Source organism: Salmo trutta, chromosome 17 (assembly GCF_901001165.1).
Source record: "Salmo trutta chromosome 17, fSalTru1.1, whole genome shotgun sequence".
Taxonomy (NCBI): domain Eukaryota; kingdom Metazoa; phylum Chordata; class Actinopteri; order Salmoniformes; family Salmonidae; genus Salmo; species Salmo trutta.
The window spans coordinates 27,127,223-27,142,269 of record NC_042973.1 but is presented as its reverse complement, the minus strand read 5'-3'; the positions used below and the strand labels follow the sequence as shown (position 1 = coordinate 27,142,269).

Genomic DNA, 15,047 nt, shown 5'->3' with positions numbered 1-15,047 from the left:
ATCGTACTGATGTAAATGTTGTACAGTTGTCTAAACATAGTGGTAAGTGGACCTAATGTATCTTTTTTCCTCCAACCAACATAGTCCTACCTAGCGAAGTTAGCTAACGTTATCCCCTTTTCAACATTGTTTTTAAGAATGTTTAATCCCGATTGCTGCTGACAGACATGATAGGCTACATTGACTGATGGACAACGTCAAGTTGGTTAGCTAGCTAATAACACATCACGTCAATATGGCTAGTTAACGAGCTAACTTTCAGGGGATAAACTAGATGGCTATATGCAAATATTATTTGATTTGCTTGCCATCTATTGGGGTGATGACAGTAGTCCAACTGACAACTTTACCACGACGAGGACTTACCGATCTAAAGCTCGTTCCAAAAGCCTACTTTCTGAGGAAGCAAGGCTAAATGACACGTTGTTTGTTTAGCTAGCTACTTGCCAAATGGATAGGCTACCCTCATGTATCTGAACATACATGATCGATTGATGTTTACTGATCACGAAAAACATGTAGTTACTTGCTCTATAGCTCTGATGATACAGCTTAATGTGGAATAATCGGAAATGTGTAGTTCTGACTATGCTCTTCAAGAGGAGATTATATTAAAACAAAATACTTATAACATTTACCCCTTGAAAACGGTACGCAGTTGTCAATGGTTTTAGCGGAGTGGAGGGTCTCCTTGCCCCCCAGCAGCCAAATCGAATGCTCTGCACAGTATTGTAATGTTTTATTGATAATGACCTATATAATATTGGTGTCATTATGTCACAATGGGCCCCTTTACAATGTTGAGGAAATCCCTTGAAAGTTGATGGTGGAGGATAAGAAAAACAAAAAGCTTAATAGTTTAAACAAGTATAAATGTTATCAAAAAGTTGTATAATAGCACACTATTCCAGGCCTGTGTACGAGTATTAAAGTTTCTAGCTTAAACTGTGTAAGAGGTGTGGCGTTCTAAATAATAGCTATAAGTTAGAAATAATTATTGCTGTCGCAAGTCCCATTATGCAAGTCCCATTAATAAAAAGTCAGAAGTATGACAAAGATTTAAAGTGGGACGTTTGCTGTCGCAAGTCCCATTGAAAAGGTGAATTCGGGAGAAAATGAGAGGAGGAAAGTCAAACCAAGCATTGAGAATAAATAATCTTATCATATTCATTTTCATTCCGCTCCTGTTCACATTGCAATCATAATTAGCAGAAGTACCTTTTATTATCTTTATTCATTTTGTTAAATGTAGAGTTTAGGGATTGAGCTGAAGGCAACGTCAGAGCTGGGTCAGTCTGTAGGGACGAGTGGGGACAGGGGTCATGAGGGAGAGCTGGTCTGTGCTTCTCAGTGCACATTCATTCAAAACTCATAAAGGGAATGCCCGGCACATGCACCTGGTTACAGTCGTCAGGCAGCTGGAGGTGGGTGTGATCTGGGGATGGGCAGATAGGGTCATGAAGGTCAAAAAACAGACAGCGATGGTTGTCAGGGTTCACAGCATGGGCTCCCTGCAGAGCACAATCTCCAGCTCGGAGCGGTACAACTTGCCCCCGTCCGACAGGGCCATGATGCTCTTCTTGTAGCCAGTCAGGTTTTTGGTGTCCACCTCCTGAGAGAAGACAAGACAAGACACCCTTATCCATACAGGTGCTTCTGTAACGATGCATTAGAATGAGAGATTCAACATTATGGGGAATTGAGAGTTAAACTCCAAACCTTCAATATTATCTCACCTTTTTGTTCTTTTCATAGAGGTCACGCAACAGAGCATCGAGCTCCTGCTCATCAATGTAGCCGTTTCCATCCTGGAAGGAAGAGGGGAAACGTATCATAAGCCTGCATTAGAACCTCTCCCAATTTCTTGCTTTCAATGGAAGTTGTAAAAAGTACACGCCCCTTGACATTTCACTCATGAATCCAAAATATGTATTGTATATGGCTGCTCAAGAGCAATAACTTTAAATGCATAAGGAGATATTATGGAGAGGAAGGGCCATGGCACTGAAGATACAGTGGTGTTGTGTTTCTTTGGGAATGCGGGGGAAACAGGCTGTCTTGGTTGCGGGCTGTCAAAAAAGTTGTCTACATTTTGGCACTGTAGCCATGTTAGTTTTCAGTTGACCTGGTGTGCTTCTTACTCTCGCCAGTCTTTTTACCCATAATTCCATAACAGTGACAGCGGCTGCCAGTGATTCAGCTGCAGGGGGAGGTTGAAACAAACACTGAAATAATTATGCACGTAAATGTTTGACGCATATCATGTGTACTCGGGCGGTGTTTCATTTCTAATTCAGTGTCTACCCCAGTCCTCTCAGCAAGCCTCTAGTCCAGACATAGACACGCAAATATTTGTTCAAGTAAGACACAGACTCTAACCTCTCACCTTGCGGATGTAATAGTTGTCGTATGGATTGTTAGTTACAATATTGTGAAACTGTTGTACATTATATATAACCCTTAATAGAGAATAATGCATGCTCGTGTTGGAAAATGTAGCAACATACTGTAAATCAATACAGAATAATGTATATGTAATGAAATATGTATCACTATACAAAGCAATGATGACAAGAAATTGACAGAGATACAGTGCAGGTTTTGAATAAGGCCAAATCACATAGTCCATATATCTCTATCAATTCATCCTTCTATGGGTATCAACAACACACGAGTGAAATGAGTTGGCAGTTTATTCGTTTAAAGTCAGCTCCCTATTGACTACATGCCAAGCTAGCTGTAATGCTATTATCCCAAGACATTACTACATTCCACAACAGAAGTTTGTTCCTGAAATCTGACATCACCAGTCCACAAATGGCCAACATGTTCAACCAACACCCAAACATGAACAGCAGGTGTACCGATCAAGCTTATTTATCTATCCGGGTGATCGGAAAGCCATGTCTATGTTTTGCATAGACATGGCTTTCACGACAGAGAGGGAAGTCAGTCATAACAAACAACTCAGAGTCATCCACCAAGCCTGATTGAAGGTTAAATACCTCTATAGCATACTGTATCCTTTTAGAATATCTGATCACATATCTAAATGTACCTTGTCGTAGAATGTGAAGATATCATTGAACTGCTCAGAGGTCAGCTTGATACCCTGTAAAACACATTTGGAAATAACAGAGCAGCATCATTTTACTGAGTTAGATAGCAAATTAATGATTGTGTTATGAAATATCTAATTATCATGTTGCTGGTATGTTTATTAGCCCAAATTACTGTGAAAACAACATTTGTTTGAAGGGATTATCAGTTCCTCTTGCACACTCCTCACCTGGAATTTCAGTAAGAAATTTTCCTGAACTGGGAGAAGCCTTAAAAGAGAAGAACAGAATAATTTCCATGAAAAAACTTGTTAGGAGTGTTGGATGCTGAAGGCACACATGACATATAAACATGTCTTCTTAGTTGCTGACAGTCACCTCGCCATTTCAGACAGGCCCAGCTTCCCATCTCCGTTTAGATCAAACATCTTGAGCTACAGGGAGAGAGAGAGAGTGAGAGAGTGAGATAGAGAGATACATTAAAGCAATGGGCCTTCCCCAGTTGTGACAGCAAGTTTGGCTCTTCACACATTATTATTTTGATTTACCTCTGTTGGCAGTCTGTTGTACATACAAGTTGCTAGTCAACTCTAAGATTGGTAAAGATTGGTTCTCTCCCAAGAGTAATTCAGGTCAAGCTTTAGGCGTTGAGATTGAAACAGGTGTTTGCACATCTGCTGTAGGAACACACAACCCATAGGACATTGTGAGTCCCACTCCCAACCACTCAACCACATAGCAGCCACCTGCATGACAGGACAAAATATACATACTGTACACTCTTAGAGAAAAGGGTTCCAAAAGGGTTCTTCGTCTGACCCCATATGTGAACCCTTTTTGTTTCTAGGCAGAACCCTTTTTGGTTCCACGTAGAACCCCTTTGGGTTGCATGTAGAACCCTCTGTGGTGCAGGATGTTGGTTACTTCTCAGATAAGTCTGTGAGGATGTCACGCCCTGACCTTAGAGAGACGTTTTATTCCTCTATTTGTTAGGTCAGGGTGTGATGGGCATTCTATGTTGTATATTTCTTTGTTGTGACCGAGTGGGGTTCCCAATCAGAGGCAGCTGTCTATTGTTGTCTCTGATTGGGAATCATTCTTAGGCAGCCTTTTCCCACCTGTGTTTTGTGGGTAGTTATTTTCTGTTTAGCATTCTGTGCCTGACGGAACTGTTCGCTTTCGTTTTGTTTTTTGTTTTGTTTCTTATTTGAGTGTTTCTTGGTAATAAATATCATGAACACTTACCACGCTGCGTTTTGGTCCACTTCTTCTTCAACTACAAACGATAAGTGTTACAGAGGAAGGGCTTGGGCACGATACAGGAAGGGATTCATTTAGACTGAAAAGACTCACTATTGTCTGTGTGTACTCGTGAAGCTTCTGGTCATCGTAGTGTCTGTTGGCTTTCTTCAGCAGGTCTGAGAGGAATCCCTGTGGAGTGGAGAAATATGAATAAACTATAATTGACTAATAGGTCAAAAACAATCCTATGACCTTAGCGAGCCTGGCTTGTCTATACTTTAGCCCAGAGGCCCCAGTTATTGGTTTCTGTCAGTTATATAAGTATTGGCTTACATAGAGTTGGAGATATCACATACATTCTCAGATCCTTTATTGGCAGAAAGGGTCATTCTATCTATCACTACCAGCTTGTTTTACAGTAAGACCCTGCTGATAAGACAGCAGAAAATACTTTAGAAATGAATTACAGTTTCAGACAATAGCATAATGGGTGGTATTACAAGTCATGATTTGTATAGTGTCCTCGTCTGACAGCCATTGAGAAGAGAGGAATTTGCATCGTCCCCATATGCCTCATTGCATCAACACAACAACTACACCTGCAAGTTGTTGGGTGTTGGTTTCTAAAGCTTAATGTACATTGTAAAGCATAGTAATGCATCTCCTTGTTATCTTATAGCTGGATTGAATGACAAGGAGACATAACTATTGACTATGGTTGGAACTCTACCATAGTTTGTAAAAGGACATACTGTAAAAGTCTCTTATGGATGGGTAGTCATTTCCTGCAGTCAAATGACTCATGGGTGGAATGTTATTCATATTTTTCATCATTAATAAAACAGTTGAAAATCAGTTTTTTCTATGTCAAATGGTTTTGTCTTCTGTGATGTATATAAAGTGTAATATTGGGATGCAAACTCAAAATGTAATACATTTCAACTCTGTATCTGACATGGTACTGGTGTCTTCTTTTTCTAAGCCCCTTTGGTTTCAAAGTAGATTTTAAGACTACCAAGAAACACTGTGTGACCCTGATTCAGCCCACTGCAGTAAAACGTTAACAAGTGAGGAACCATACCTTCAGTTCATTAGCTTCAATGTACCCACTGCGATCTGTATCGTATCGTCGCCATGCCTATACATGCAAATACAAAGTCACACTCATAAGAAAGAAAAAAAATAGACACAGCCAATCATTTTCTCCCACAGTAGTACCAATCACTTTTTAATAAATGAGCCACCTCATTCCTCCACTCACAATCAAGCACCCCCACCTCTAATGTTCTGTGACACCAAAGCAATCGAACTGGATTGTATTAATAGGATTGCATGTGACATGCATTAATTACTCTCTGGCTGGACAAAACATTTTTAAAAGAAGAGGAAGAGCACAAAAAAATCATATCCAATTTCTGTGGCTGGTAATTGTTAGCTTTTTCTTCCTGTAATCACACTATGATTTTCATTATACTTTCCAGATTTTCAATTCTGTTCTCTCACACATTGTGAGAGGGCAAGGAGAGAGAAATGCATTTTAATTAATGTTTTAATCTAGCAGCTGTCCCTGATTCCAGAAAGGGCTCTTATCAAAGATAGATGCCTTCCCTCTCCAGGTCTATGGAGAATTACAGCAGCACATCTATAATATATGACTCTGAAAATAGAAGTTTGTACTCACTCATTCGATCCTTTTAAAAGCTTTCCATACCACACCTGGTGATTTAAAAATATTAATTTTCTCTTTCTCATTTCATTTTTTCTGCCTTTGACATAATGGGTGTGCAGTGGGTGACTGGATGGTCCCTCCTGGTATCACTGATAATCAAACTCTCTCCATTCACACTATGAGGACTAATCTGACAGAGCTGTCAAGTGTCTCTGAAATTGTGTCTGCTCTATGAGTGAGTGATTGTGGCTTTCCCCTTGGCAGAGGACACATACAGTATGACAGAGAAAAATAACCTTTGAGTATGATTCGTTTTTGCAATGTAATTGCAGTGCAATTCAGTAATATGATATATGTATGATTTGGGCAAGGCCAGGAATCCTACATTTGGATAGTTAATGGTTTTTGTGTCTAATTGTTGTTTTTCATTCTGCCTTATTACAGTAGCTCTATATTTCCAATCACAACAACACACATAAACAGCCTGTACCCGTCTTCAAATTCTTCATTCTCAAACCATCTATTTTCACCACTTACCGCCATGAATTCAGAACTGGATCCCACAAACTCTCTGAAGCAAAGCAGGAAGTTTTCCTCTGTGGGCAAAATCTGAGCTAGCTGGAGAAAGAACGATTAATGATGTGGAAAAAATGGAAAACTTTTGTTTCTCTGTGTTTGATAGTGTGAAAAATACTGTGTTAGATGATAGAATCTTATCTCTTAGACAAAGATTACTTGAATAAAGCATCGAGTCATCAACAGTTTCAGAACACATCTACCGTAATAGTGTCTGATTATTTCTGCATTGATATGCAAACTGTCTGAGATCATTAGGAATAATCCTCACTGGTTTATTCTCAATGACCTGAAATAGGAAATGGAAAAATGTCAGCTCACCTCAGACATCTCAATTCTCCCATCTGCATTCTTGTCAAACTTTTGCATGAACTCCTTCATCTTTTCTTTGAAAGTGGAGTTTGATGGATCCTATAAAACATGCACAAATACACGCAAATAGTTTGTCATGACATAAACATCAGTAAAGATCAGTTGTTTTTTAATGCAAACCGTCCTCTCATGTTATATGGCTGTGGTCACTCACATTGTTGTGACAGAGCTAGTTTTAGATGTTAGTGGTTGTTACACTGGGCAGACAGAGATGGTCTCTCTTAAACAGACAACCCTCTCCTCCCCAGCTAAAGGGCTTGTCATGTTCTAGTCACAGACTTTATGCAGCTACATGGAGTTTATGTAACATGATTACTGATGCTCTCTGATTCCTTTGTTGTACACACACGAGATGTGGTGACAGAAAAAATTACATTTTCGATCTGTGGGAGAACTTTATTTTGAATGGGCTTGAATAATTAATTAGCACTTGGTTGGACAAATCAGTCGCATTTTAATTACTGCTAGTGGTCCAAACTCAGTCCTCGGGACCTAAAGGGGTGGACGTTTTGGTTTTTCCCCTAGCACTACACAGCTGATTCAAATAATCAACTAATCATCAAGCTTTGATCATTTGTAGTGCTAGGACAAAAACCAAAACATGCACCCCTTGGGGTCCGGAGGACTGAGTTTGGGAAACTCTCCTAGACATACTGGACAGCTTACAGGCATGAGTTCATATCTCTAGGGCTTGTTACGGAACTCAATTATCCACCTACCAGAATAGGCCACAACCTTGATTAGTGAGGAGATGCCAACATGTGATTGTTGGATTTAAAGAACAATCAAAATACTACCCTCACTATTGTCAGTAAAAGTTGGTGGTAGAATTCCTTTGTGCCATTGCTTGTTATCCTGGTATAGGAAACTCACATGACACCAAATACTATGTCAAATATGTTTTTGCAAGAGGTTGTGGTCCTTTGGTTTCACCTGATAAAACTCCAAACATAGTTAACTTTCTGTTATAATTAAAGACCAGAGCCATGTCACTTTCCTTCACTCAATCCAATCAAACAAGCATTACAGTATATCTGCTGTAGCAAATTGTATAATAGCCCTAGAGAAATTATGTAAAAAAATTGTTTTGGATTAAGTACTGTAAAAAATCCACATAGACCCATCAGAGACAGAATAGGCCTAAGACATGGAAGTAGTTATGTAAACAGAAATACTGTATGAACATTGCATTGACATGTTTGATTGAATTGAGCCTTTAGTCAGGGGTCATTCCCTTACCACTCCGGCCCCTTTCCGTGAAATCTCCAACTCCCTGAAGAAGTTCTCCAGTTCCTTGCCCTCGATATAGCCATTGCCTGCAACAGAAAAAAACGGTGATTTGACCAATCATCCCAAGATTGTATCTAACATACAGGTAGACTGTGAAGCATAAAATATCCCCATGTTATATACAGTATAGCACCACTGTGAAACGTGCATAAATGTGATTAGTGAGAAGTGAGATTGTACATACTCTTACATTTTATAGCAAATTAGGCCAATACTTCCCTGTTTTACAGCAATTTTTTCAAGTTTATCTTGCTTGCTGATTGGATGGCTGGCTCAATGACTGACATTATAACTAGCTAATTTGTTGTCCAGGTGGTTAGCATGCTGTGAAGTTGGCTCTGGCTGACGTAATTGGCGAGATAGCTTGCATCCAAACCATGGAAACTGCTTAATTAAATCCCTTGAAGGGGTCTCCCAGTCTTGAAATGCACCACTACTCTCTCTCTCTCTCTCTCTCTCTCTCTCTCTCTCTCTCTCTCTCTCTCTCTCTCTCTCTCTCTCTCTCTCGCTGCCTCTGATTGCGTCTTCTGAAGTCTTTTAAGTCCAGTTATTTGAAAAGACAATGGGGAAATCTCTGCCTGGCATGACAGTGTAAGAAATCAATACAGTAATCTCAACTTCAAACTTCAAATAAATGAGGATTTCCCATCTGTGCCTAGTTGCACCCTTGCCAGGACTATTTGGATGTCTATAAATAATGGTTAAGGAAATTATAGCTTTAAAAAAAGGCAACACTAGTGAGATGGTTATTATAGTGGCTTTTGACAAATACCAACTATGCCTTTCTTATCAGTGTCACGATTTAAATGTCTTACAAATGCCTGTGTATTAATTTGCCTGTGGATTATAGTGACATTTGCAAGTGGCTGAGTAGCGACGTCTCTAGGGAAGCATCCAGTATGATATTTACCAGAAGAACAAGTATATGTCATTATGAACAAAGAACATTTGCATTTTGTGACGGCCCTGAATTTGTCTGAACCTTCTCAGTGCCTCTCCTACCGATGTGATTACACAGAAAACATGATTTACTCCATATAGAGCGGATTTAATCCTACCAATATCATCATGAATATGAACTTTGTATAGCTATGTGTTAGTAAATCACTTAAGCACCAACAAGCTGGAGTTGAGCATGTACAGTTGAAGTCGGAAGTTTACATACATCTTAGCCACATACATTTAAACTCAGTTTTTCACAATTCCTGACATTTAATCCTAGTAAAAATTCCCTGTTTTAGGTCAGTTAGAATCACCACTTTATTTTAAGAATGTGAAATGTCAGAATAATAGTAGAGAGAATGATTAATTTCAGCTTTTATTTCTTTCATCACATTCCCAGTGGGTCAGAAGTTTACATACACTCAATTAGTATTTGGTAGCATTGCCTTTAAATTGTTTAACTTGGGTCAAACGTTTCGGGTAGCCTTCCACAAGCTTCCCACAATAAGTTGGGTGAATTTTGGCCCATTCCTCCTGATAGAGCTGGTGTAACTGAGTCAGGTTTGTAGACCTCCTTGCTCACACACGCTTTTTCAGTTCTGCCCACAAATTTTCTATAGGATTGAGGTCAGGGCTTTGTAATGGCCACTCCAATACCTTGACTTTGTGGTCCTTAAGCCATTTTGCCACAACTTTGGAAGTATGCTTGGGGTCATTGTCCATTTGGAAGACACATTTGCGACCAAGCTTTAACTTCCTGACTGATGTCTTGAGATGTTGCTTCAATATATCCACATAATTTCCCTTCCTCATGATGCCACCTATTTTGTGAAGTGCACCAGTCCCTCCTGCAGCAAAGCACTCCCACAACATGATGCTGCCACCCCCGTGCTTCACGTTTGGGATGGTGTTCTTCAGCTTGCAAGCTTCCCCCTTTTTCCTCCAAACATAACGATGGTCATTATGGCCAAACAGTTCTATTTTTGTACTTTTCTCCAAAAAGTACAATCTTTGTCCCCATGTGCAGTTGCAAACCGTAATCTGGCTTTTTTATGGCGGTTTTGGAGCAGTGGCTTCTTCCTTGCTGAGTGGCCTTTCAGGTTATGTCGATATAGGACTTGTTTTACTGTGGATAAAGATACTTTTGTACCTGTTTCCTCCAGCATCTTCACAAGGTCCTTTGCTGTTGTTCTGGGATTGATTTGCACTTCTCGCACCAAAGTACATTCATCTCTAGGACACAGAACCCGTCTCCTTCCTGAGCGGTATGACGGCTGCGTGGTCTCATGGTGTTTATACTTGCGTACTATTGTTTGTACAGATGAACGTGGTACCTTCAGGCGTTTGGAAATTGCTCCCAAGGATGAACCAGATTGTGGAGGTCTAAAAAAGAATTCTGAGGTCTTGGCTGATTTCTTTTGATTTTCCCAGGATGTCAAGCAAAGAGGCGCTGAGTTTGAAGGTAGGCCTTGAAATACATTCATAGGAACACCTCCAATTGACTGAAATTATGTCAATTAGCCTAACAGAAGCTTCTAAAGCCATGACATCATTTTCTGGAATTTCCCAAGCTGTTTAAAGGCACAGTCAACTTAGTGTATCTATACTTCTGACTCACTGGAATTTTGATACAGTGAATTATAAGTGAAATAATCTGTCTGTAAACAATTGTTGGAAAAATGACTTGTGTCATGCACAAAGTAGATGTCCTAACCGACTTGCCAAAACTATAGTTTGTTAACAGGAAATTTGTGGAGTGGTTGAAAAACAAGTTTTAATGACTTCGACCTAAGTGTTTGTAAACTTCTGACTTCAACTGTATATTGCAGAGAATGCTGTGTATGATAATGTGACATATACAGTACACTAGCCCAGAGTATGTAATGCAATGTTCCATGATCTTTCAATTATCTACTCATTTACTTTTGGGGTCTATTTCATTGGAGAATTTCCATCCACAATGAATGAATCCTGAATGTTTGTCTAAACAATTGTGGCAATAGAATGTGGCCAACTGTATTGGTTTAGGTCCCACTTTTTGATCACAGACATGTCCAACATTATCTGATATTAGCTTCCTATTTATTCTTAAAAGTAAAGGTATCCCTCAGAATGTAACAACTTATTAGTAGCACTCTACTGTCATGCAATCAGAATGCATTATAAGACTTGTTTTAGTTTGACCCATATGTCTTATCCTCTCATTATGATCTTATCCTCATTATGATCTTATCCTCTCATTATGATCTTATCCTCTCATTATGATCTTATCCTCTCATTATGATCTTATCCTCTCATTATGGTCTTATCCTCTCATTATGATCTTATCCTCTCATTATGATCTTATCCTCTCATTATGATCTTATCCTCTCATTATGATCTTATCCTCTCATTATGATCTTATCCTCTCATTATGATCTTATCCTCTCATTATGATCTTATCCTCTCATTATGGTCTTATCCTCTCATTATGGTCTTATCCTCTCATTATGATCTTATCCTCTCATTATGATCTTATCCTCTCATTATGATCTTATCCTCTCATTATGATCTTATCCTCTCATTATGGTCTTATCCTCTCATTATGATCTTATCCTATCAGCCATTTTCAGTCATTTTTTTGACATATAGAATGATATGCTATTAGTTTACAATTACTAAGCTAATATCATTAACACATGCTGAGAAACATTGGCAATCATTATGGTGTTATGTGTTTGACTTGCCAGTACATTTGATGAACTGTTCAAAAATACTAGCTGATTACCTAATCCCCACAAGACTGATGGAGTCTGATTTCGAAGCCATGCAGAATCTACAAAAGAGTACATTATAACGGGACTACACTATCATGTCAAGTCTTACAATTATAACTCCATCATAATGCACATCTGAAATGTCAATATCAGACACACATTCGTCAGGTATATACAGTAACTCTGTGTGTTCTCCATAGCAAAAAATATTCATTCAACATTTTTGTGCGCCTAATCGTTTCAGCACCATGGACAACGGTGAAATCGTTATCCCAAATTATCTGGCCTAGCCTGTTACGCATATTCGCACCAGAGCAGAAAAGCACCCCGTAGGCCTACTCTATCCATATGTCATGTTGTCTTTGCAGCAAATGCTCAAGCCAGAGAGACAGTGCATTATATGCCCTATAGGGTGGAACCACAGCAGCAATCCCTATTTGCGCTCAGAGAACATAAACACCCAGAGGGAACGTATAGTGATCCAAGAGACTCCTCGCGTTTTGAGGATTCTCATTCCGCTTCAACAACTGGTCGGGACGGAATGTGCAGTTAACACTATTAATGGGGGAGGATGCCCAGAGGATGCCCAGAGGATGCGAATGGTAATGAGTGTGGAGGGGCGTGGGCTCGTGCGCTTGAAATGAGCTGAGAACTCGTCATTTTATACCATATAATACTGGAAGTATACAGTAGCCTGTCTCCGTTTTTAGTTGGGATTTAATCTATATCGTGAATTACACTAATTTAATACTATTGAATCAAACTTGTATTTCTGCCGAAAATGTCTGTAAACAGTAGGAATTTGATTGACCAACTTCCTCCTCTTTTCAAAAATGTAGTTATATTTTAGACGCAACTTTCTAAAGCAGGATTCCAACCATCAATGATGATGCCTATGGAAACTCTGAGTGTGTCCTGGGTTCTGACAACATCATGCATATGTTTTTCTTTTCTTTAATCCTTTATAAAACAATACAGTTGAATAATATGGTTCGTTTATTTAAGTATTCAGTTAGGTTGTAAATAATTAGGCTAAGGCCTATACAAAAGTATAACTTACTGTGTGGTTAGGCTACATACGTTTTATATGGACGACGGACTGTGGCACAAGCCCATCCATCCTTTAGCGCACCGTGCACTGGGGTATGGCCTAGCCATCAGATGCGTATTGATCGACCAAACAGACTGATGTACATTGTAATACTGATGTATTACATTTATCTGATTGGATTATTGTAATAACAGAATAAAAGTAATGCATCCATACAATCAACCTTTTTAAATGAAACATTTCCATGAGCAATTGATACACAGTAACCTATTCTAACCTTTCTAAGGATATAATATAGTGGCCACATTTAATGACCATTATTTATAAATAATAATTGAAACAATCTCAACAGTAACACCAGGAGTTTTCTAGCTGCTTTCCTAACTGTCAAGCACTTATTTTCTTTTCCACACAAAACGAAAAAAAAATCGAAATTCAAAACATCCAGCGGGTTAGACCGTAGGATTTTTCATCATGGCCAAAAGTTATTTCCACTTATGATATACAACACTTTTTAGACAACGCTATCCCAATATTCAAGCTGCATCTTAAAAAACCACGAAAAGCCTTGATAAGCCTATGATATTTTTTACTTGTAAACCAAAAGATGTGATGGACTATTTATAGCCTATGTTACCTACTCTATTCGACATGTTAGCTTACATTTATATCTGCATTTGAAACAATACCTCGTTTTTAAAAAAAAGTGCTGCGTAAAATTCTAAGTAACATTTTGGATAACTTTGCTCTCCGTTACTGACCGTCGGTATCGAAATGGTTCCAGATGTCGATGAACTGGGTGGCGCTCAATTCCGCCAGATGAAGGTGTGGAGGCTGCTGTAGTTTGTTTGCCATGTTCTCAACAACTTTTCCTCCTGTGCGCTAGAATATCCCGTGCAAACTTTTTCTCTGTAGGTCCACAATCCACACTGGAACAACCCTGCGCGCTGCCGGAGCTTTTAAACCAAAGCAGAGACTGCAGTTCCCATGTAGCCATGCGGGTGGCGCAGTGACACCAAGATCAACGCCCCCACACATCCATTCGTCTGTGTTCGGCTGCTTCTGCGAGGTATCATGCGGAGAGGGATATTTAATTAATAGTCCGAATGCATCCAAATAACTTAAATGGACTGAACCTTCTGTTGCTGTTCCGGTTTTGAACTCTGCCACCTAGAACCAGATTTCTAGGCTATTTGGTTTAAATTAAGTAAATCACAGTGAGAGTCTGTGCAGGAATTGTTTTGCTCCATGGGCAGAAAATTGCATCAAATTCCCTCAATGTATAATTTCCTTATTTTATTTTCATTGTCAATGTGCATGCATGTCGAAGATGGATTATTGTTTTCAATAGACTTCATGGACACATCTGTGTTTACAATCATAGTAGGAGAATCTGGTCCCAAGGAATTTCCAAAAGGCTTGGGCATTATCCTCAGTCAGGAGAATCAGAGCCCAGGGAGGAGCCATGTCTGTGCAGTAGGACTGAGGACGCATAGTAGTAATTATGGTAGTCCTACTTCTGCATGAAGCTGTTGCATGCACAACTCACTCAGCTTTACTGCCAATTACTAGGGCTTCAGTGAAATGATTCAGATTAATTAGAAATCCACACTCTAATCATATTTCATACGACCCTGGAGGATTCGGTGATAAGGCTGAAATTCTTTTAGGACCAGAGCGTCCAACAAACATATTCCTTTACAATTATGAAATCGCATTTACCATGCAAATTTTAACATACTTGTTATGAGTGGTCATGTCAAGGGTAATGATAGATCTGGTTTAGGCGACAGCTAGTCTTCCTGGGGTCCGACACATTAAAAAAAGACATTAGAGACAAAAAGACTACAATTTACATACATTCATTACCATTTTCATACATTTAAACATCCTTGGACATTCAGATCGAGTTTCAAAGGTCAAGAATGACAATGATCAACGCCTTATCTTTAGGGAGCTCAGAAATGAGGCCACACCTTCATGTAATAATGTGAGTTTCCATTCAGTGAGAGGCTACTGGCTGCAACTTATAAGTGGGCTTTAGTCCATGACTCTGTCTGGACTGAGCTGCCCTGGCTTTGTGGCACAGC

The 15,047-nt window shown here is 39.3% G+C and overlaps 1 protein-coding gene across 1 annotated transcript; it reads right to left on the bottom strand.

Annotated features, from left to right (window-relative positions):
• Positions 1-726: 726 nt before the first annotated feature.
• On the bottom strand, positions 727-13,902 carry LOC115151968 (calretinin). The gene is made up of 11 exons (XM_029696353.1): positions 13,719-13,902; positions 8,158-8,234; positions 6,868-6,957; positions 6,508-6,588; positions 5,383-5,439; positions 4,413-4,490; positions 3,438-3,493; positions 3,290-3,329; positions 3,059-3,112; positions 1,737-1,808; positions 727-1,612 (listed from the first exon to the last, which is right to left on the bottom strand). Exons 1-11 carry the CDS (start codon positions 13,810-13,812, stop codon positions 1,496-1,498), a joined length of 816 nt encoding a protein of 271 aa, XP_029552213.1. The 5' UTR covers positions 13,813-13,902; the 3' UTR covers positions 727-1,495.
• Positions 13,903-15,047: the final 1,145 nt, after the last annotated feature.

What these genes read in the sequence shown, in the direction of transcription:
- LOC115151968 (XM_029696353.1), bottom strand. Translation starts at nt 13,812, where the DNA reads ATGGCAAACAAACTACAGCAGCCTCCACACCTTCATCTGGCGGAATTG. An exon ending in GAACCATTTCGATACCGACG is followed by an intron (nt 8,235 to 13,718) that starts GTCAGTAACGGA and finishes TTTCTGTTGCAG; the next exon opens with GCAATGGCTATATCGAGGGC. An exon ending in TCTTCACATTCTACGACAAG is followed by an intron (nt 1,809 to 3,058) that starts GTACATTTAGAT and finishes TCTTCCTTCCAG; the next exon opens with GATGGAAACGGCTACATTGA.